Genomic DNA, 22,387 nt, shown 5'->3' with positions numbered 1-22,387 from the left:
CCCTACCAGGGCTAACTGCAGAACTGGAAAGAGGTTTTGATCAAGAAAATGGTATGGGAGGAAAATTGAAATCTCCCTGATTTTTATTCAAACCCATTTGTATCCTTATCTTTTCAGATTCAATGCAAATCCAGGTGCTCGGATACGAAGTATAACCATCCTAATGAATAATTCTTTAAAAAGAAAATGCAGAGATTAATCAGTACATTGAATCAAAAGGTATAGGTTACAGATTTAAAAGGGCATAAAATTAAGAAGCGTGCATTAATGAAATGGTGCAAAATTAAAAACACAATTTTAAAAATCCTTGAAATGAAAAACACACAGAATCAAGAGCACACAGAATTAGAAGGTGCCAGTGCTGTGTCCCCCAATCTGAAATTATTTCCCTTGCAGCTGTTTTGTAGGATCAAAAGAACACGTTGAAAGGTCTGATCATAGATCTCTACTGTGGTGTGTTGTTTGGCTCCAGGCCTGGAATCTCAACAGCAGCAGATACATGAGTAGGCGATGCAGACCTGACAAGGGTTGAACGTTTTGAGTAGTAAAAGACCAACAAGAATGGGCAGTGGAAGCTGAAAGGAGGGTAGGATTGCCAACTCCGGGTTGGGACATTTCTGGAGATTTGTTAGGGCTGCCAAATCCCCTCGGGGGGCGAATTTCCCCCCGCTTTGGAGGCCCGATTTCCGCCGCCGCGGAATCGGGCCCCGGGGGAAACCCCACCCCGGCGTGCACGTCAGCCGGATGTGACGTGATGACGCCGGGCACGCTGGGGGCAGGGCCACAGCCATTTGAGGGGAAAACTTAGAGTTTTCCCCTCAAATGGCTGTGGCCCTGCCCCCAGCATGCCCGGCGTCATCACGTCACATCCGGCTGACGTGCATGCATGCGCTGAGGACACTGAACGGGAGCCCCCCGCCGCGAGGTAAAAACCATTTGGCAACACTAAGATTTGTAGAGTTGCCAAATTCCAGGTGGTGGCTGGCGATCTCCTGGGATCGCGCCTGACCTCAAGGCGACAGAAATCAATTCACCTGGAGAAAATGGCAGCTTTGGAAGGTGGACTTATATGGCATTCTACCCCAATGAAGTCCCTCCTCTCCCCAAACCCCGCCCTCTTCAGGCTCCACCCCCCAAAGTCTCCAGGTATTTTCTAGCCTGAAGCTGGCAATCCTAGAGATTTGGGAGGTGATCCCTGGGGAGCTCGGGATTGGGAAGGGGAGGGATCATCTCAGGAGGGGCACAGTGCCACAGAGTCCACCCTCCAAAGCAGCCATTTTCTCCAGGCGAACTGATCTCTGTAGTCTGGAGATCAGTTGTAATTCTGGGCGGTCTCCCGGGCACCACCTGGAGGTTGGCAACCCTAAAGTAGGGGAGTCCCTTCATGGAAGTTGGTCACTTGGGACTAAGACTCTACAAGGAGAAGCGTTTCTGTTTAAGGAACAGTGAGTAACCTGTATGTAGGTCATATGTTTTGCTTTTGTGTGCGTTTTGTTTGCCTTCTCAGGTTAGAGACAGACTAACTGCATTAGCCGCAGCGCCATGGGTCAGAAGCATAAATAATAAATGGGGAGGCCTGCAATTTCCTATAAACTGTGGCCGTAAGGTTAATTTGTAGTGTAGCATGGGTAAGCAGCAAGGGTTGTACGCTGAACTCTTTCCCACCTGTGCTTCTTCCCTGAATTCTTCTCCCTAGTTCTTTATTTCCAGAGGGGTGGGGGAGGGCTCTGAAACTGGGTACTGCACTGGGCTTTATAGCTGTTCACAAGCAGAAAGACTTGCTGCAGCTCCTGAGGGTTTTTGAGGCCCAGCATTTTGTGCTAAGGTAGCAAGGTGGACCCCAGGCTTCGAAGACAACGCTTACCACTGGCGACGAGGCAACTAGCTGAAATCTAAGGAGATCTGTTTAGGATTGCTTCCCTATATTTGTAAAAACACCTGGTAGAGAGGGACTTACTTCTGAGTAAACGTGCTAAGGATGGCTCTGTAAAACGGTTAATTTAAAACTCTGGCCCTTGCTTGGGATCTGAAACTCTGTTGCTGATGTTTTTTGTTAATGAACAAAAAGTGCTGTGAGCTGGGTGGCTGCGAAGAGAAGCGCTGCGAATGCCAGAAGGGAGAGCCAGGACCCCCAGGACCTGCCGTGAGTATATTTTTGTTTGGCCTCCAAAATCTTTGCTTATATTTCGTAAGGTAAAACCGTCTCCATTTTCTGTGGTAAAGCTTAAAGGGGAATATATTGATTACTGTAAAAAAAAGTACAAAGTATGTCAGAAGGGGAGGAATGGTTCACATTGTGCTCAGAAAAGAAGAAAAAGCACTGGACTGAAGCTATAGGAAGGTCGATTTAGACTCCTGTATGTACTTCCCCTCCTCTGAGGTCATCTTTGGAAGCTCTTGTCTGTTTGGTCCCACATTCTGAAGTTAGTTCACTATGTCAGAAAGAAGGCTTTGGCGGGATACAAAGGCAGTAGGAAGCCCTTTGAATTGTACCTGAGAGCGTTTGACTCCTTTTGAATTCCAGACAAGACTGGATTTATAAAAGCATCTTATATTGCTTTGTGGCTATTACATCTGTGATAAGTCTTCTTTTCTGACTCTGAGAAAGGACTTTCCTGAAACAGGCGCCAGCTGATCTCCCGTTAGTCAACCTGCGGCAGCCATCCGACTGCTTATGTGGCAGCAGTTCGGCTACCTGTTGGAACACAACAGTGGACTACTTATCTACAGTCAAAATTTAATTAAGATGTAGCGGCCATCCGACTTCTTACAATATAGTGGTTTGGCCTCTTGTTGAAATATAACAGCGAACTGCCCACTAACAGTTCAGCTCGGCTGAAACACTTCACATGCAATGTTCCCTCTAAGCTGTGGAGTCTTGTGAGCAAAAATCCTACTTTGTGAGCTCCTGGCATTAAAGTTGTGAGCGAGTGATTGGGCCGCTGCATAAATTAGTTTGCTCTGGAGCCATCCTTCCTTAGCTGAGACAAAAATGTGTGAGCTGGAGGCTAAAAAACTGTGAGCCAGCTCACACTAACTCAGCTTAGAGGGAACACTGTTCACATGTCTTGTAATTTTTGTAATTTTTTGTTAATTTTTTTGCAAATTTTCATGGTGAAATCTTTTTGGTATTTCTTATGTAATTGGATTTATGTATGGATATAAAATGGTCAGATATGATAGAATACAATGAATTAATTCACACAATGAGCTCTGATGTTACCATATACTTTATTGAATGTTTAAAGAAAACTTAAACATGTACTAATTTGTCTCCCCTGGATTCCACCGAATTTATTAGATTAGTAGTAGGAACAATATGATCATTTTGATTACTAATAACTCCTGCCATCCAAGTACTTAAAAAATATAGGTCATACGTTCTTATAGTTAAAACGTTTTCTCTCTCTTTTGTTTTACCCAAGGGATATCATGGTGAAAGCGGGCAGAAGGGAGAACGAGGATCTAAAGGAGAAAAGGTAAATGAGCCTCCCCTCATTTGTTCTAGGACAAGTTGAGACCTATGAAAAATGTATAGTGTTTTTTGAGGGGGGGGGGGGGGGGGGGGGAAGGAAGGCAGAACTGTCGATCAGCTGATTGAATGGGCCAACCTGCAGCTGCTGAACTGATGACTTGTGGGAGTCAGGCTGTTCTAGGTGTCTCCAATCCTTTTTGGTAAACACAGTGCCAAACCTAAATTCCTGAGAAAGCAATCGAAGCTCTTCAGGAGGCCTAGGCAGGCTTTGGTTGGTTCCAGCCATCAAATGGTTTGGGATCTCTTTGGAAGGTGCTGAAGTCTGCTTTCCACACTCCTCTCCAGTCCTCAGTGCTGTCCTTGCTGCCCTTCCCACTCTGCTTTTCCAGTGACAGGTCCAGCGCTCCCCTCGGCCATTTGAAAGCTCCTCCTCGCTCAAATGACTCACCCTTTCTCCCTTGCTGTCCCTCATGCCTGGAGCTTCTTCCTAGAACATCTACGTGATCCCACATGTCTCATTTTCTCCAAATCCACTTCCTTCCCTACTGAAACAGTCAATTATATGTGACTGGAGTGAACACATGTTGACCCCCCCCCCACTTCCACTTCCCTTCTCTCCTTTGGTTGTCTTTGTTATGCCAGACACTACCTTGTAAGCTCTTTGCACTCTGTAAAGAGTCATGCACATTGATGGCAGTAGGTAAATAATATCACAATCACCGTTGGGCTTTGTATGTGGGTAAATGTAATAACAAAACAAATCATGTATTTATAACATAAAGGCAAATTCTCATTGGTTTATTCTTTCTTTCTAGGGCGAGTTTGTAAAAGGAGACCCCGGAGAAAAGGGTTCTGAGGTAGAAAGAAAATGGCTATTGTTGACTAGCTTACAGTACACTGAGTTATGTTTTTGGTTTCTCATCAACAATATTCTCCAACCTCTGTCCTTTCGGACACCCCTACTTCTCTTGATGTCACTGGCTGCTGTGCTCTTATGTCACCAGCAGATCTTTGCAATCAAGAGTGTCACAACCTTTTGGGCTGCCATTAGCTTGATTTCACAGATTGATGATATTTGCTTTGATCAAGGAAGACTGGAGGACCTTAAAATTGGCATTGTGAAGGCAGCAACTAAACTTTGTTAAATCAAACAGTCATTGGTTCCTGGAAGCCTTTGAATGACATTTAATAATTCTCTTGAGCAACTTTGGACAGATGACATCTGTTCTAATACATTGGGTATACTATGGAAATATAGGGCACATTTTCAGTGGGTGCAAGATGAGTCTATTTCCATTAATTTCAAATGGTCTGTCCAGGAGTATGTATAAACACATGTCCATGTTTACCCCAGCCTTCTCTCTTGGGTGTTTGAACTCTAATGTAAACTCTTTTGCTTCCTTGTGCATTTTGATAGATGGAACCAAGTTGGGCCTTCATTCCTTTGCTTATGATTGGTTCCATTGTTCAAAACAAATGGAGACTTCTGTGTACATGGAGCTTGGTGTTTAGATCAGATGCACACAAAACTCTGGAAAGAGATCCATTGTTTTAACATAATTTGTTTTTAAAGGTTTTACATTGTAACTTTTAACCCCAGTTTACCTCTTCTGGCTACTATTGCCTATCCTGTTCTGATTAAAGAGCCTGGATTGTTCTTTACGTTCATATTTAACTAGACAAGGTCAAATAACTTTATTATCATTATCTTGCAAACAGGGTAGTCCTGGCTTAATGGGCGAAAAGGTAAGATTGTTAAAAAGTGATTCATTGAAACTATGTTAGGCAATGTATGACACATCATAATTAGAAGTTTACATTAAAATTGTTAGGTATGGGTTGTGAAGTCACAGTAGAGTGGGAACAGAATTAAAGTAGCAGAGGATGAGTAAAATCCATAAGTTCAAGGGTCTTCAGTACCATCAGCTTCCATATTCTGGTAGCTATGTAGCTTCTCTGTCACAATCTTCACCTACTAGCTGTTGCCACTAGAGCATCAGTATGCAAAGAAGTCCATTGGATCCTACACATGACGATCTATTGAAAACAACATGGAAATGATTAAGCTGTAGCTTCTTCACAGTTCCTAATTCATTAGGAATTAAAAAAAAATATTTCCAGGAATGCTGTCAGTTTCTATGGGTTCATGAGTTGGGTTCTTCAGAATGTTAGAATTTATTGCAAATAAGGGAAGGGATCAAACTGTAATTTATGAGCTTATTTGATTCCCCAAAATTAAACAGAGCAAATGAAGAAGCAAGCTTGATGTGTGTACTGTACTTTAGAGCACAATAGCAATTTTCCCTTTCTCCCCCCGGACACTTCAGTCTACATGCTTTGGATTGTGGAACGTGGGAGGGGAAACAGGCAAGAGTATCAGAGTGGCCTTTGGCATTTCATGAGGAAAGGTTTTGAAGAACGAAGGAAAAGGAGAGGATGTGTGAGGATGCTGTGACTTTAAGTGGGTGGTACTTAACATGATACAGATCCTAGAGGGCTGGAGCAGATGAGCAGAATCATGGCTGAAGCAGCAAGTATCATACTCTAGACTCATACCTTCGGGACCGCCTCTCCTGGTGTGATCCTCTTCGTCTTCTCCGATCTTCATCTCAGCCTTTATTGAAGGACCCTGGTCCATGAACTGTCTGCCCTGTGTCAACAAAGACAAGGGCCCTCTCAGTAGTGGCCCCTGTCCTGTGGAACCAGCTGCCTGAAGAGGTGCATGCCTTGCAGGACCTCTGTCAGTTTTGTAGGGCATGCAAGGCTGCTCTTTTGGGGTGGCCTTTGGGTGATCGTGATCCACCAGGCAGCTGGTATGCTTCAGCTGTGTCTTCACCATCCACGCATCCTACCCTTCTAGATAGTGGATAGATTTTAGTGGGGGTAGATTTTTAATCATTTTATATTTTTAAAGTTTATTTGTTCTATTGTTTATATCGGGTATATTTTATATGCTGTTAGCTGCTCTGAGTCCCGTTTGGGGGAGAGGGAGCAGGATATACATTTGATAAATAATAATAAGTCAGTCTGTTCCTTGTATTACTGATTTCTAAGTTATATAAATAGTTAATAAAGTTCATCTTATGTCGTACTGCATCTTGGATCCTTAAAGTTTTTCCATAAAGAATGTGACAGCCAGGACTAGGAGCTGGAAGCATCACCATTTCTGATGACACAAATGCATTTTTAGTCGTTATAATGAAGATTAAATATTTCTGCAAAATATCATTGTAAAACCATCCTAACTATATGCATATATTTGTAGGGTAACAAAGGGGAGTGCGGAATACCAGGCGTAAAAGGAGACAGAGTAAGTTGAAATTAGTATCAATTGATTGTCGCTGCTAACCAAGTTGTCTATTTTGCTTGTATTCCAAATTTGTACTAGTTGTCTATTTTGCTTGTATTCCAAATTTGTACTAACAGAAAATGGTGAAGGGTGTCTAAGGGACAAATAGTTAAGGTCCTACAAATAGATCTTGTCTGATTAATTTTCCACTTATATAGAACTACTGACAGTGTATCAGGTCCAACTGACCTTGGGGTTTGCTTCAGCAGGTAAATTTACAGCTCATCAGCAGAAAAGAAACTTTCAGCACACAGCCAAAATATAAGAAAAAAACCTATTTCATTTAATTGAGTAAAAACATTTACACTCACAGGATGTATGCACTGCCAAAATCATCCAGCATCTGAACAATTGGCAATAAAACATTCAAGTGCCAAGATAGGCTAACAGTTCTTAAAAGGGAAGCGTCTTACAAATTAAGTCCTCATAACAAGCTCTGTAGCAAAGTCACATAGCTCAAATACTTTGGCTACCAAATGAGAAGGGAGCACTCACTGGAGAAGACCCTGATGCTGGGAAAGATTGAAGGTCAAAGAAGACAGGGACAGCAAAGGATGAGATGGTTAGACAGTGTCATAGATGCAACGAACATGAAGTTGAGCCAACTTCTGAGGACGGCGGAAGACAGGAAGGCCTGGCGTGATCTGGTCCATGGGGTCGCGAAGAATCGGACTCGACTGTGCGACTGAACAACAAAAATCAAAGTCACAATAGAATGGGAGTCAATTCCATCTTTGGAGGTAGCTTATCACTTCAGTGCCAAATATACTCTGGTCCCTCCTGCAACGTTGACAGCAGTGCTAGCCCGAGCCAAAGGAAGAGAAAAGAAAAAGAAAAGGAAGCTTTTTGGACTGCTGCCACTCCCTTCAGATAAGAACCTTGCAGCTGCCGGCAATTACCACAACCAAGCAATATCCCCCCAACCCCCGTTAGGTCCTGCCAAATTTATGACCCTCTCCCAATTGTCAGGGTTTATCAAATTATAGGCTTATTTGGCCCTCATCCCTTACACAGTGCAGAGTGGAAGGCTAGTTGTTTCTTACCATGAAAGCTTGTGTGCGCTTCTGGAAAGAAAAACTGATCCAGGAGGATACAGTAGATCAGTTTGATTCTCTGAGACCAGCCAGACACTCTTAACACAGCTACAGATGACTGTTACAGGCAGCCTTCAGCTATCCCAGTCCCCATTTTGGATCACCAAGAAACCACCTGTTAAGTGTTTGAGCATGGTTAGAGTACTAAACTTGGAGAAGTGAGACTCAGGTCCAAAAGGTCCGGCTATATCTCTTGTATGAGGAATATCCTTGTAGAACCTTCCCACTGATCTCAAAAAATGGGTAGGATCATTTAGGAGGGGGTGTTGCCCTAGGAATGTGGAGGCCAGGCTATATAGGTAACTGGGGGTAAAACTGCATGTTACATCTACCACCTGATGGCAGAACATCAACTGCAAGTTTCCAGTGGGAATTCAATTCAGAAGTTCCACAGGGGCCTGATTTTGATATAGACGGTGGTGGGATAGGAAGAGAGAAACCTGCCTTCCCTCTGTGCCATTTTCCAGACCTGAATTGTCCCCTATGGAGTGTTATTTGCCCCACTGGGGGGCTATGTATGCACTGAATGCTTGCACATACCACACCCCAATATGGCAAAGAACATGCCTTGGGGCTCTTTCAAGTCAGGAAAACAGCACAAGGGAGAAAGCAGGAGCCCCTCCTCCTCCTGTGCTGCAGTTCCGATCCCAATTGGGCCCCTGCAACACTCCTGAACTGAGTTCCCACAGGGAACTTGCAGTTGGTGTTCTGCTACCAGAACATACCATGTAGTTTTGCTCCCAGATTCCTATATAGCCTGGCCTCCACATTCCTAGGGCAACACCCTCCTAAATAAGCCTACCCATTTTTTAGATCAATGGGAAGGTTTTGCAAAGATATTCCTCATATAAGAGATATGGGGAACTCACACCTGGTATATGGTTGCAAATCCCTATGATGATAATGTGGTAGATGACTTCGCTCTATGAACACCTTGGACTGGGCTTAGAAATAAGTAAGTATATCTGTCATATTATGAGTTGGATATACCAGTTAGGAGGCAAGGTATTAGGACCGTGTGCCAGCTGAAGCTTCCAAACCATTTTCAGCAGAAGTGCCATACAGAAGTAATTGTAGTAGGGTTTACAGAACTGTGCATGACCATTTAATGTAGATGGGATTTTGTTGTTGTTGTTCAGTCACACAGTCGAGTCCGACTCCTCACGACCCCATGGACCACAACACGCCAGGCCCTCCTGTCTTCTGCTTCTGGAGTCTGCTTAATTTCATGTTTGTTGCATCGATAATACTGTCTAACCATCTCATCCTTTGCCGTCTCCTTCTTCTTTTACCTCCAGTCTTTCCCAGCATCAGGGTCTTCTCCAGTGAGTGCTCCCTTCTCATTTGGTGGCCAGAGTATTTGAGCAGATGGGAGAGCATTCTGCAAATCAAGCAGTGAGATGCTACCCCTAGATGCCACCTCTTAAAAGCAGCACCAGATGCCGATACATTGCCATGCTGGGACCCTGGTGCTGTAGGGAGAGACTCTGGTTATTTTATATCTTATTAATTTTAATTTTAATTGAAATATTGACATCCCACCTTGCCTCTTGGTTAAAGATCTTGTTTCCAATGCAATTTGAAAGAGAGAGGACTGATTTTGATATGCACCTGCTTTTGCTTCTAGGTTTTGCAGGGTTTTGTATTGATTCCAAAAATCCTGCGAAGCCTGATTGATCAGTAGGACAAAGGATGTATGCACAATACAGGGAATCCTAGATTGGATTGAACTGCTTTCACCTCTTTGAAAATTATCTCTTGTCAGCCACTGTCACCAACAGGGAATACCACTCCACGAGCATAAACTTTGCTCTTATAGACAGCCTGTTGGGTTTGATCTGCCTAGGTTTTTGCGGCCAAAATTACAGGACCACCAAAAATATACTTATTGCACAATTGTGTGGGTTGCTAAAAAGGAAACAGCGTGAACTGTCAAATTCTTAGCCTGCACATCAACAGTGTGAATTTATACTAGCAGTATATGATGAAGTAGGAGAGTCTGTGAAATGTGTGTATGCAAAGATAAAAGAAAAGGAGAGAGCAGCTGGCAGGAAAATTGGACATAGAAGCCATATGCCAAGATTGCAGAAATGTAAAGAAAGAGCTTGTCTGTCACTCAGTTTTTATTAAGGACAAGGATGAAAAAAAATTAGACATCTGTAAAGGATTAGAAGCCATAATGGATTAAGCACTTGCAGAGATTTCTGAACAGTCCAGGGTTTCTCATCACCCACAGGATTCCCACTTGCAAAAGGAGATGAAAAGACCATGGCCAAACATGAATGAAGAATGTTTTCTCAGAATGGTAGAGATCATGCCAGTGGAAAATAGCTAGACATGGGGCACAGTTTGCAGAAATGAGGAGCAAAAGATCGGGAGCACAGTCTCAATATTAAAAAGTACATTTACAATCTGGACAGATGGGCACAGCAATATAATTGATGGCCCTGTTGTATTTCCTGGCACAGCTTCTTTCTTTCTGTTTAATAAAAAAGATTGATTTTCAGCCTGGAGTTCAGCAGTGTTTACTGGTGTTTCCCACTGGTCAGAAGTCTGGGTATCTCTAAAGGCCAATCAGCACACTGTACTGCTTTCATAATAGCTCACAATGCAAATAACTGCTAATCGCTTGAATTCATTTCAGATATGGATGGTGCATATGTGGCTACAGAGAACAAGCCCAAGACTATTTATATCTGTTAATAATTTTGTTGTCTTGGTGATAGAACTGACTCGGGGTTTTTTCCAAGTAGTAAGCAGAAATCAGTAAAGGAGAAAGTGTCCCCCCTCCCACTCCAGAGGCCCAAGAGAAAGGCATCCACGATGATTTATGCATCGCATCCCACCCCTACCTCCCTAGCAGTTTATCCCATAAAGTGCTTAGGTTTTGGATGGAAGAAATATTCCTATATGGAATTTGCAGATTAGAAAAGATGTGCTGCCCAGTTCTGGGCGTGGTTTACTCAGGGTACAAGCAGGTGAGATGCTGGAACAAGTGTTTTGCAAATGGAAATTGCAGTCACTGGAGGGCTCTGAGTTCTCAAGTGAGTATGGGATTCCAGCCTAAATTTTTGAGTGCAAGAAACAATTGGTATGGGAAAGAAAATATCTTACATACTGATTTGTAAATGAATGAATTCCATCAGTAGTTATTCTTCTTTCTGATTAACCTGTTTTGTTTAAACAGGTCTAATGGCCAGGATTTCTGCCAAGAAACTCCAGAAATTTTAATGTCCTAAGGGTGCCTGAATTCTGTGCCTGAATGCTCATGACAACAATTTCCATATACATCATGACAGATGAACCAGTTTTAATTTGGGAGTGTGGCATGCAGGATAAATTGCAACATCAAAACCGCCCAGAAACACGCTGAACCAAGTGGCCCCAGTAGCACTGTCTGAGTACTACTATAAAACTATATAATTTGAATTACAGTTTGTTACTAATATATACAATTCTGCTGCTTCATTTGCACAGGGGCAGGAAGGTCCATTTGGCCCGAAGGGACCTAGAGGCCTTCAGGTAAGTCTGTTTAATAGTAGTGACTCTAGCAAAGCCAATTGGCTATGTCTGGACTATATCATTTTCAGAGTCCAGTGATGTGGGTTATCTATGACTGGATCAGATTTCCCACTATTTTCAAAAAGCTGCTGTAGGGGGTCCAGTGTGGATCGCAGAAAGAGTTGTAGGGGGAGGTGAAGTTAATCCCACCTTACTACATTGTTTCTCTAATCTAAACAACCACTCCTTTGCAAGAAGAAAGATTCCACCCCCTGCTGTGGAGCCAGTAGCAGCTTTGAGAAAGGGAAATTCAATTCAGGAAAAATAACATGAGGGGAAAGGGTTTTTAAAAAAACAACCCCTCCCATTTAGCACTGTTCTTCTGATTTACTTCAAAGATATGAGGCTGTTTTATGTCAAAATGAAAACAGAGGGTGATCCAGTCATGTATCTCCTGGATCCCATTTAGTTTGAGTCCTCCTTTTGTTGCATCTACATGGGGGCAAGTCCCTATTTCTTCCATGATTTCCTCTCTTGCTGACCATACCCCGCCCCCCCCCCATCTTCAGCAGGTTTTTTGCCTTTTCTATTATTGGTAGCCAAGATATTACTATAGTCTTTATCTCTATAGCAATGTAACTACTACTAACTTTTAAAAAATGGCAAAAAGCTTGCCAGTGGTGATGGAGGTATGGCAGGCATGAGGAGAAATGGTGCTGGATGTAGCACTAGATGTAGGGAGGGAGGTGAAGAAATCTGCACTTTCCACTTCACACTTTCCCCAAATTTGTTTTGGATATGAACTTTTAAGGAAGATACTACCAAAGCAGGTTTGCAGAAAATTGCTGTGGAGTGAGGAAAAATCTAGAAGGGAGATGACCAGACAATATTGTGTGGAATCCCCCAAAAGAACTACTGCAGTTTGAGGCAGACTAGGATTTCCACATGGAACCAACCTTTGAGATATATTTCTGTTCATACATATGTGGGGATAAGTTATTTCTGTCTATCTATTGTTACTTCTAGGCAGGGGTCTTGTTGTAGAAAAAGAGCTGCCGGAGCTCATTAGCATAACTCATTAGCATAACTTATTTGCATATGCCACGCCCCCTGACATCACCGGAAGTGACAGAAGGCCACACCCCCTGACATCACCGGAAGTGTGTCAGAAGGCCCGGCTACTTACCCTCCTGCTTCATCCTCATTCCCAAACAGAATGAGGATCGAAGCAGAGGGCGGGGTAAAGAAGGGGGCGGGGCTTCACCACGTGACCGCCCCGCCCCCTAGAGGTTCTCTTCCGGAGCTCCGTACCTGAGAGCTCCCCCCCGACTAGAGCCCTGCTTCTAGGCATTCCTTATCAGAACGATCTGACAAGGGATGAAATTGTACGACTAACTGAGAAATCAAAAAATTAACAGAACACCCAGAATTGTTAAATAAATGTGAAGCAGCTGATCCTCTACCAAAAATATGCTGTTTATCACTAAAATCAGCCTCCTTACTAGAGGATGGAAGATAGCCTATGTTATATCATTAGAAATAGTCCTAGTTAGTGTGGGGCCTGAAATTAATTAATTACCATATGGCATTGTGTGTAGAATAGCCAGGAGATACTAAGATTGTCTGGCAGCCAGAAGTTTTAGCTCTTTCTGTGTTATGCACCACCAGATGGTGAGCTAGACTTGGTTTTTTTTTAAGGCAAGAGACATTTCAGAAGTGGTTTGCAATTGCCTGCCTCTGTGTCGCAGCCCTGGTATTCCTTGGAGGCCACCCTTCCAAATACTAGCCAAGGCTGACCCTGCTTAGCTTCTGCAATCTGACGGGATTGGGCTAACCCGGGCTATCCAGGTCAGGGCTAGACATCTCTTGAAATTACAGTTGATCTCCAGACAGCAGAGATTAGTTCCCCTGTAGGAAGATGGACTGTATGGCATTATGCCCCACTGAGGTCCACGTTCTCACCAAACCCTGCCCTCCTCAGGCTCCACCTCCAAATCTTCAGGCATTTCCCATCCTGGAGTTGGCAGCCCTTGTCCTGGGAGACCCAAGAAATGACAGAACTGTAAAAGTGCAAGACTTTGCTGTAGAAGAATAAAGGGGATGTTCAAATAATACAGATGGAAAATAAAATATCCTGTATCACAATTTATTTCAGAAATGTATATGCCACCTTTCCAGAGCGTGCTAAAAGGCAGTTCACAAACTAAACCAATACAACAGAACCAATAGTATAAAAATAAGCCATTAAAAACAAGCCAGGGGTATAAAAACAACATACAACAACATTCCAGATCCTAAAATGGTTTGCTGAGGCTAGATGCAGACCGTAAAAGCAACTTTAAAAAAATGGAGCCTCTCTCTTAAAAGACTGAGCAAAACCCAAATGTTTTGACGTGGCATGTGAAGGAAAGTAAGGTAGGTGCCAGGTGGGCCTCAAGGGGGGGGGGCATTCCAAAGGCAAGGTGTCACCACTGAAAAAGCCAGATCTCTAATTGCCACTTGTCTCCCTTTACAAATGGAGGCACTGGAAGCAGTGCTTTGAAGGGGCTCATAACTGCTGGGCTGGACAGTATGAGTGGAGGTGGCACCTCAGGTACTCAGGCTCTGAGTCATTTTGGCTCCTAAAGGTAAGAACCAGCAATTTAAATTGTGCCTAGGCAGCCAGTGCAGATGCTTCAGCAGAAGGGCAATTGGTTATATCAATCAATATTCATGATAACTCAATGGCACATCCCTGTTTAGCGGCATACTGAGTATCAGATGAGGGGAACAAAAGACTGCTTCCTGGCTCTGCTTGCTGGCTTCCTGGAGGCCTTCCTCCACTGGAAGAAGGATGCTGGGCTAGAAGGTTCAATCCAAGAGTGCTCTTGCCTGTGGCAGCGTGAGGACATTAGTGTATCCTAGGAACTTAGTCAACAGTGAGGCTTGTACTGTTATGTTCTTGGGTCGTACAGCTGGCCTTCTGTTGCTTGGTTTTAAAATTATTGCTCTCAAGGGGAATTTCCTTTCATTTTCTTGGTTCTTGTCACTTACTCAAAAGCTCAGCATCTTGTCCTGTACCACAGTGTGTAGCTTGAAGCAGAACTGTGAGAACATTTTTTGCCTTTCTCAGCGGAACTGTTGCCCCCCCCCCCCACCGCCAATTCCTTAGTCTGTAAGTCAGCAGTCAGGAAAATGTCTAATATTTCTCCTTAAATGTTTTCCTGTGACTGAGAGGAGTTCCCAGGGTAGACAGCCTTATGCCACAGGAAAGTCCTGTCTATACCTCAGGGGAAACTGAAACTGGATTTTCTCAGTGCTTTTGACAACTAATTATAGCATTTTGTAATATTATATGGTGGTTGGATCCTAAACCAGATTAAGGTTTTAGTTTAATTATCTTTGAAATATTGGTTAGACTTAGATCAGATTCATCTTTGATAGACACGGGTTCAGGTTCAGCTCCAAATCTAACATCATGGCTCCAAATCTGTTTGCAAATTGTCATATTGAGGAAGGAATAGTGATTCCCAGGGGATATATTCTGAATGGGTTTTGTGACCTGCCAGTATCAAGTCATGGAAGGCCCCTGCCACATGGCAGGGAAAACACGGGGCGAAAAAGAAACGCCGCGGCGGGATCCCACTGATCCCGTTAGCCGCGCGCCGTTGCTCCCCGGCACGATCAGATGCCGGGGAGGAAGAGACGAGTGGGAGGGGGAGGCTGCCGAACTGCGCATGCTCGAGCATGCGCAGTACGGCAGGGGGCAGGGGATGTGCCGGCGAAAAGACGCACCGGCGATCCGACGGCCGCATTTGCCGCGGCCCATTCAATTGAACCACCCAGGTAGGTGATTCTTCTTTGATGCACGTTTTGGGCGGTTGGGACGGATCGGGGACGGCCACGGCACGATTGCCAGATGTTGCTGTGTGATCGCGCCCGTTTGATGCGGCCCCGAGCCGTCCCTCTCTCGGCCCAAAACGCCTTGTGTGAACAGGGCCGAAGTGTTTCAGAATTGGTGCTGTTCCCTAGAGCCTTATTCTCACGCAGTAACTGCAAAGGTAGTTCTGGCTGAAAAGAGCCTTCTGAACATGCCCAGAGCACCCTTCCCCAAATAGTGAACCCCCTTCAGTTGCAAATTAATTGTCTAGGAGTAGACAGCAGAGTCTTTCTACTGTGCCCTGGCATCTCTTTGACTACAAATGGAATATTGCTTTCATATCAGTCTGATGTTTTTGTTGGCAGAGTAATTAACACAGAAATGGTGCACAACCTGATTAAAGAGTAGATAAAGGTTTATTTAGGAATTAATATACTTGACAGGAAAGAGGAGAGACAAAGACAGGTTCCTAACTACGTCTCTAGCTGAGAGAAAGACTGAGTGTGGCACTTTCGAGAAGAAGGGGGAAATTTCCCTAAGAGAAACAATCTGCAGACGGACAACAAGAAGAGAAGGTGCCGGCCTCAATATCTATATATCTAATTCTCAAGTCGCCCCCTGGTGTGTGGATGCTTAAATCTGCACATCGGGGGGACCTGGAGGGGAGGGAGAGGTTTGTGCGCACGTGGGGCGGTCCCCACGTGTGCACAAAAATCCTAAATGTGCAAAAAAACATCGGGGGATGTTTAAATCCCCCTGACACTCACAGAGCGTCCCCTGCGCATGTGCAGGGAACGCTCTGCGAACGCCGACGCCGCCACTGCTTGGAAGGTGAGCGGCGAGCAGGGAGGGGGGCCCCTCCCTTTGGGGCGGGGGGGAGGAGAAAAAGCCGCCGCCGCCACCGCTTGGGAGGGAAGCGGCGAGCGGCTTTTTTATTTTCACGGGTCCCCTTTCTTGTCCTATCTAATTGTCTTCTTGCTGCCCCCTGCAGGTTCTTCTCTTCTTTGTACAACTGACATTGCCTTTTCCAACAGTTTTAAGATAATCATAATGCCTAGGCATGAGTAAAATATGCAGCGATAGTGGGATCGTAATAGTGCAATGCAATCAATACGTTTAGAATGGATTAACTCTGTGTGGGATTCATGTGATAATCAGGGAGCTCCTTTTTTCTCTTTCATTGAAGGGTTTAACAATGTGTGCTTGTTCTTCAGTAATGAAGAGTGGGGGAAAAGATGTGCAAATGAACAGGAGGGGCTGAAAGATGGAACATAGATGATCCACTTTTGAAATGAACTTCAGAATTTTCTTAGTGAAACTGGAATTTAAAAGGGGTGGAATAGAGCACAAAATGAAATTCCTGCACAATAAAAGAGCAGAAATCCTCTCTTTCCTAGTTTTGGAGATTACTTTTGTTATGAACTTTACCTTTTGTGTATATAAAGTCATAGTTTAATTTTAAAATTTGTAGATTAGTGAATCATGTTGAAAAGTAGGACTGTCAGGACAGCAGGAAAGCAGCATGGAATTAAAAACAGCAGATGAAAAACTAATGCACTGGGCACCGCATCCTATTTTCTTAGAAGGATTCACTTACAGCTGTAGAGGTTGCTTTTTGTTATTGAGACTGCACAAGGTTACTCTTTATGTGTCCATTGGGAGAAATCACATTTTGCCTTTGGTATTTTGCTTCAGGGAATTGCTGGCCCTCCAGGTGAGCCTGGTCCAAAAGGTATTCAAGGAAAGAAGGTAAGATATACATAATACATAATTTTATATGAGGTCTAACAAAGTGGGGAGCTACTGTCAAAAGATGGGAAACTGAAAAATTCCATATTCACATGAATTATTTAGTGGTTATTTACATGGCTAGATGTTTTTCTATGGCTAAGATACGTCATGTATATCTTGATATCAATAATCCATGCCTGGGATAAGATGCAACATGTTCATTTGAATGAGCCCATGCTCCTGTTCTTGAAAAACACTGCATCCCTCCCACTTTGTTTTCTTTTAGTGAATCCAGTTTTTGAAAAAAACTGCATCCACTTTGTTTTCTTTTAGTGAATCCAGTAGTTATGAGTTCAGCTGTGTGCACTGAGTCAATCCGTCTTTCAGTGGGTTGATTATCTGTTTGTAGAAGCACCTATTACTGTGTACACATGCCAGATTTTGCTACATCTGGCAGAAGAAGGAAGTTAAACCACCCAAACTCTTGCACCAAAGCCATGAGCCATGGCATGTTATCCAATAGTGTGTTCCAGTTCAAAGGAAAACTCTTTCAGCTGCAGAACTGAAATTATCGTACTCGTAGAGCAGAGTTATATAAAAAAATAGTTCTGCTTGCAGATTAGAACAGACTAGCCATACAACATGGCTTAATAGAGAGTCTGATAAGTGTGAATGATTGCCAATGCGGGCCTATAAGATAACTATACAGGTCAGGAGCTTGAGCAGTTGTTAGAACAAATGAGGCACAACTAAATTAGTATGACATGGTGTGGGTTCACTGCAGGTTGAAAAGCAGTGAGAGTCCAGCAGCCATCCACCCAAGGTAACCCTAGCCTAAGGCCCTTTGACATGACCCAGCAGCTTTCATACTGGGGTTGCATTAGAGTTATAGAGTACTGTTGTTTAACGTGGCTGTTTTCAGTGAGAAGCTAATTTTGTGGGTGATAGCATTGTTTTATTTATTTTACAAAATTTATTCAATTTATACCACTTTTTGCCATCATCAGGGTATCTTAAAAACCATTAAAACCAATGAAAACACATCAGTAAAATAATTAAAACTGGAGCCAGCTCATGCACCACAGTGGCCAGATCTTTTCTACCCAGGAAAGGGTGCAGCTGGCTAACTATTTGAAACTGGTAAAAGGCATTCCTGCATGCCTGGCCACAGCTGCCACCTGCTTATCCAAGTAGGCCTGGGTCCAAGAGTTCCTCCAAACTACAGACCTGTTCCTTCAAGGGGAGTGCAGCCTCATCCACACTTTAAATCCTGGGCTGGACTGAGCAGCAGTCCTTCAACACCACCTTCTGAAACCTACCCTCCATGTAGGACTGGAACCATTGCAAAACAGAATGTCCCAATCCTGGCCCCAAAAGGCAGTCAGGAAGCATACCATGATTGATGGTATCAAAAGGTGCTAGGAGTTCCAGGAGAATCAACACTTTTGTACTGGTTCTATATCGCACCCAAAAGGGCGACCGTCTGTTTCAGTCCCATAACCAGGCCTAATACCAGTTTACAAAGGAGCCAAACGAGTTTCCATCCAGGAAAGCTGAAAGTTCTCCAGCCACCGCTCACTCTGTTACCTTGCTCAAGAATGTATGGTAATGTTTGAGACTGGTTGATAGTTGCCGAGATTTCCTGGTCCAGAATAGGCTTCTTCAGAAGTGGATGCACCACATTCTGTTTCAAGACTGGGGCGACCATCTCCTTTCTCAAGGAGGCATTAACTACCTCTTGGACCCAGTCAGCTAGCCCTCCAGCAGATTTAAATAGCAAGGAAGGGAAAGGGTCATACAAGCAGGTCTCAGGCTTCTAGGGGTCCTATTCACATCCTCAGACTGAATAAACTGAAAAGTATCCCAAACAGGTAGACAAGTTGGCACCCTGGCACCATCTGACCCTGTCACCTTCTGAGAGCCAGTTTGGTGTAGTGGTTAGGAGTGCAGACTGTAATCTGGGAGAACTGAGTTTCATTCCCCACTCCTCCACATGCAGCTGCTGGCGTGACCTTGGGTCAGTTACAAGTTCTTTCAAAGCTGTTCTCTCACGAGCAGTTCTTGAAAGAGCTCTCTCAGCCCCACCTACCTCACAGGGTGTCTGTGGGGGGGGGGAGGGAAAGGAAGATTGTAAACCACTCTGAGACTCCTTAGGTAGTGAAGGACGGGGTATAAATCCAATCTCATCTTCTTCTTCACTGTTAATGTAGAGCTACTGCTAATATAGATTTGTGACATCACAATAGAGTGGATTGCAGATAAAGCACACCATTTCTGCTGAAGTGGCATCTGTTCTTTTTACAATTTTAACACAGGGTATGTTAGATCAATGAAAAATGTGCAAATTACTGGCCACAACAAGCTTTACACATCCCAAAACATATTTTAAATGCTTTGTAAAGCTTTTTGTTTTCTTACCTGGCAGAGTTGCAAACGGGTTTTGAAGTGCTCTGAGTTTGAAAAGGACCTTGTGATACAACAAATGGAAGTTGTTGTCAGATGTGTATTTCTCTGGGACCCAAGCTGTGATGAATTCAGGAGTTGATAGATTCAGGAGTCCCCCCCCCCCCAATCACCAAGTACTGACACACCATTCCTAATTTATATTGTGTTTATTATGCTAATCTTGTATATTTAAACATTTGACAGCTAAACATTTATCAATATAATGGCTGGTATTAATGACACTACTTTACAGTTGACTGTCAAGGCATTGGGAGTCTAATGAATGCAGCTTCTGTTGCCTTAGATGTGGGTGTGCGTTGTGTGAAACATCCTGGCTGTGTTTCTGAGGCAACAAGAACATTTGAAGACACACAGGGAACAGCATTATATGTGGAAAATGTTTGGGATACGAAACGATTTTGGAATCTTGGCCTCCCTTGCACTTTCCCCTTGCATTTTTTTTTCTTTGTTTTCCATCGTTTTACAAACCAATTTTACAGTCTTTCAGCTGGAAAAGAAGAAAAAGGGGAGGAATAAATGTAAATGTCCTGCCTTTGTGGAATTTTTAGTTCTGAATACAATGTATTGTAATAACCCCCAAACACTTGCATTTGTGCAACCGATACTTAGCAGACATGTTCACAAACACAGTGAATTCGTAAAAGAGGAAATATATTTGTATGGAAAGGGAAATGTTAATGTTTATGGGTGTGCATTCTAGAATACTAATAATATATGCGAAAATTGCTGTTTTGGGTTGTTACCATGATTTTTCAGAATGGTTACCCAGATCTGAGATTCTTAGACATTATGAACTCCTCTCCAAAAAATCCATGTAGTATTTCATGTTTGGGCATTTAACATCACCAGCAGGTGTCTTGTTTTTCTTTTACTCTCTAAATTTCCCAGGGAATGGACCAGGGAAGGCAGTGATCCTGCATTGTAAATAATGGTTCCAAAACTCCAGAACCTGGGGGGAAAACCATGGTTTTAAATCACAAACCAATAACGTCCTATCCAATGCTCCCTCTAAGCTGTGGAGTCTTGTGAGCAAAAATTCTACTTTCATGAGCTACTGGCATTAAGGCTGTGAGTGAGCTATTTGGCTACTGCATAAATTAGTTTGCTCTGAAGCTATCCTTCCTGAGCTAAAACAAAAATGTGTGAGCTGGAGGCTAAAAAACTGTGAGCTAGCTCACACTAACTCAGCTTAGAGGGAATGCTGGTCCTATCTGAAAACCAGCAACCACAGTAAAAGTCCCCACTAGTGTTCCCTCTAAGCTGAGTTAGTGTGAGCTAGCTCACAGTTTTTTAGCCTCCAGCTCACACATTTTTGTCTTAGCTCAGGAAGGACGGCTCCAGAGCAAAGTAATTTATGCAGTAGCCAAATCGCTTGCTCACAGCTTTAATGCCAGTAGCTCACAAAGTAGAATTTTTGCTCTCAGGACTCCACAGCTTAGAGGGAACATTGGTCCCCACCCTCATCCCAGATCCAAAATTATAATGAAATTTTTCTCAGAGGACACCCCTGTTAATGTTTATGCCTATGTGGGGTAGTAATTCCCACCCTTCAGTCATAGCAAAGCAACTGAAATAGCATGGGGTCTGCTGTTTTGAAGCGTCGGCTCGTCTTTGTGACAGCATAAAGCCTTGTGAGAGTTCCAGAAGGAGGGAAGGAACGAGCACATATGGATGACATAAAATGTCAGCATCTGGGGGAAAGAGAGGAAAGCTTGAGTATCTTGCTAGCCCTCTTCCATCCAATCTGAGGTCTTTGGGGCATGCATGGCTTGTTTTCAGAAGTCATCAGGAGGAAGGCTGTGCAGGAGAGAGCCAGGGAGGAGGAGGAGGAAGGTGCCAAGAGACCCTCTCCTTTTTCTTAAGGTCTTGTGGGCCCCATCCCTTGAGGATACAAGGGGTCAAATGGACAGAGGAGCAGGGCCTGAACACCACCATCCCTCCCACAACATGTGCCACCACTGCTGGAAAAATGGATTGATGTTCATTTCACTGTGTGAGAAACACTATCAGATGGCCCTTACTGAATCCAGTTCAAGAACGGGAACCTCTTTTTTATTATTCATGTACTATTCACGTTAAAAATTATAAGCAGCTCCAAGCATAGTAAGCAGAAGCTAGAGTTACCAGTTGCCCATTGGGGGCAGGAAGTCCCCAATTTTGTGGGCTCCTGCTTGCCCATGGCCAGCTGGCCGGCAGGAGGGAAGTGATGTCACCCCCCATCCCCCCCAAACAGTGATGTCACATGCAACGTGCCTGCATCACCCGGAAGTGATGTCGGCAACATTGCCGTATAGTTTTGTCCAAAAACCAGACTGTCACCCCTGATGTCACCGATGTGCCAATGTCACTTCTGGGTGTGACATCACTGTTTACGGGGGAATGGGGGGTGATGTCACTTCTCACTCCCGGAACATATCCCAGATTATATTTATTAGTATGATGATGACAGACTGCAGCTTTTAACTTAACAAAGTCAATTTGACTCTGAAGGATAAGGCAGACACTTTTTGCCTAATATTTGTTCATTTTCAATAAAGGTTTGACAAGCCTTTATTTATGTTTGTATAACTCCATTGTTCACTCTCTATGTTCTAAACCGCACAATGGAAACCAGCTCTTTTAGTTAGCATGATCCAGACTGAGGCTCACATCTCTGCATTATTTAGATTTCAGAAGAAAGAACTTGCTTGGGAGGAAGTTACCCAATAAAATGAGTGGTTGTTTACAACTCAATAAATACCCATTCAGCTAGAAAAGGTCAGTGCTTTTTTCATACGAGTACTATGGTAGATAGACACTAAGTGGCCTCTCTAAATTCTGTTGTCTTTATACAAAGACCGTTCATCTACTCTTTTTAAATTAAGTTTCCAGACACTTATGAATGAACTCAAAGTCTGGCAGTTTTTTAAATG

At 43.6% G+C, this 22,387-nt stretch overlaps 1 protein-coding gene across 1 annotated transcript in view; it reads left to right on the top strand.

Annotated features, from left to right (window-relative positions):
• COL28A1 (collagen, type XXVIII, alpha 1) overlaps window positions 1–22,387 on the top strand; it is an 85,216-nt gene that overhangs the window by 9,097 nt on the left and 53,732 nt on the right. Inside the window, exons 5-11 of the mRNA XM_015410937.1 lie at window positions 2,069–2,143; window positions 3,426–3,479; window positions 4,291–4,332; window positions 5,195–5,221; window positions 6,741–6,785; window positions 11,396–11,440; window positions 16,974–17,027. Of these exons, the coding sequence (XP_015266423.1) occupies window positions 2,069–2,143; window positions 3,426–3,479; window positions 4,291–4,332; window positions 5,195–5,221; window positions 6,741–6,785; window positions 11,396–11,440; window positions 16,974–17,027 (342 nt within the window). The remainder of the gene's footprint in view (window positions 1–2,068; window positions 2,144–3,425; window positions 3,480–4,290; window positions 4,333–5,194; window positions 5,222–6,740; window positions 6,786–11,395; window positions 11,441–16,973; window positions 17,028–22,387) is intronic.

This window comes from Gekko japonicus, unplaced genomic scaffold (genome assembly GCF_001447785.1).
Source record: "Gekko japonicus isolate JY-2015 unplaced genomic scaffold, Gekko_japonicus_V1.1 scaffold231, whole genome shotgun sequence".
Lineage (NCBI taxonomy): Eukaryota > Metazoa > Chordata > Lepidosauria > Squamata > Gekkonidae > Gekko > Gekko japonicus.
This window is presented reverse-complemented; position numbering and strand designations above follow the sequence as displayed.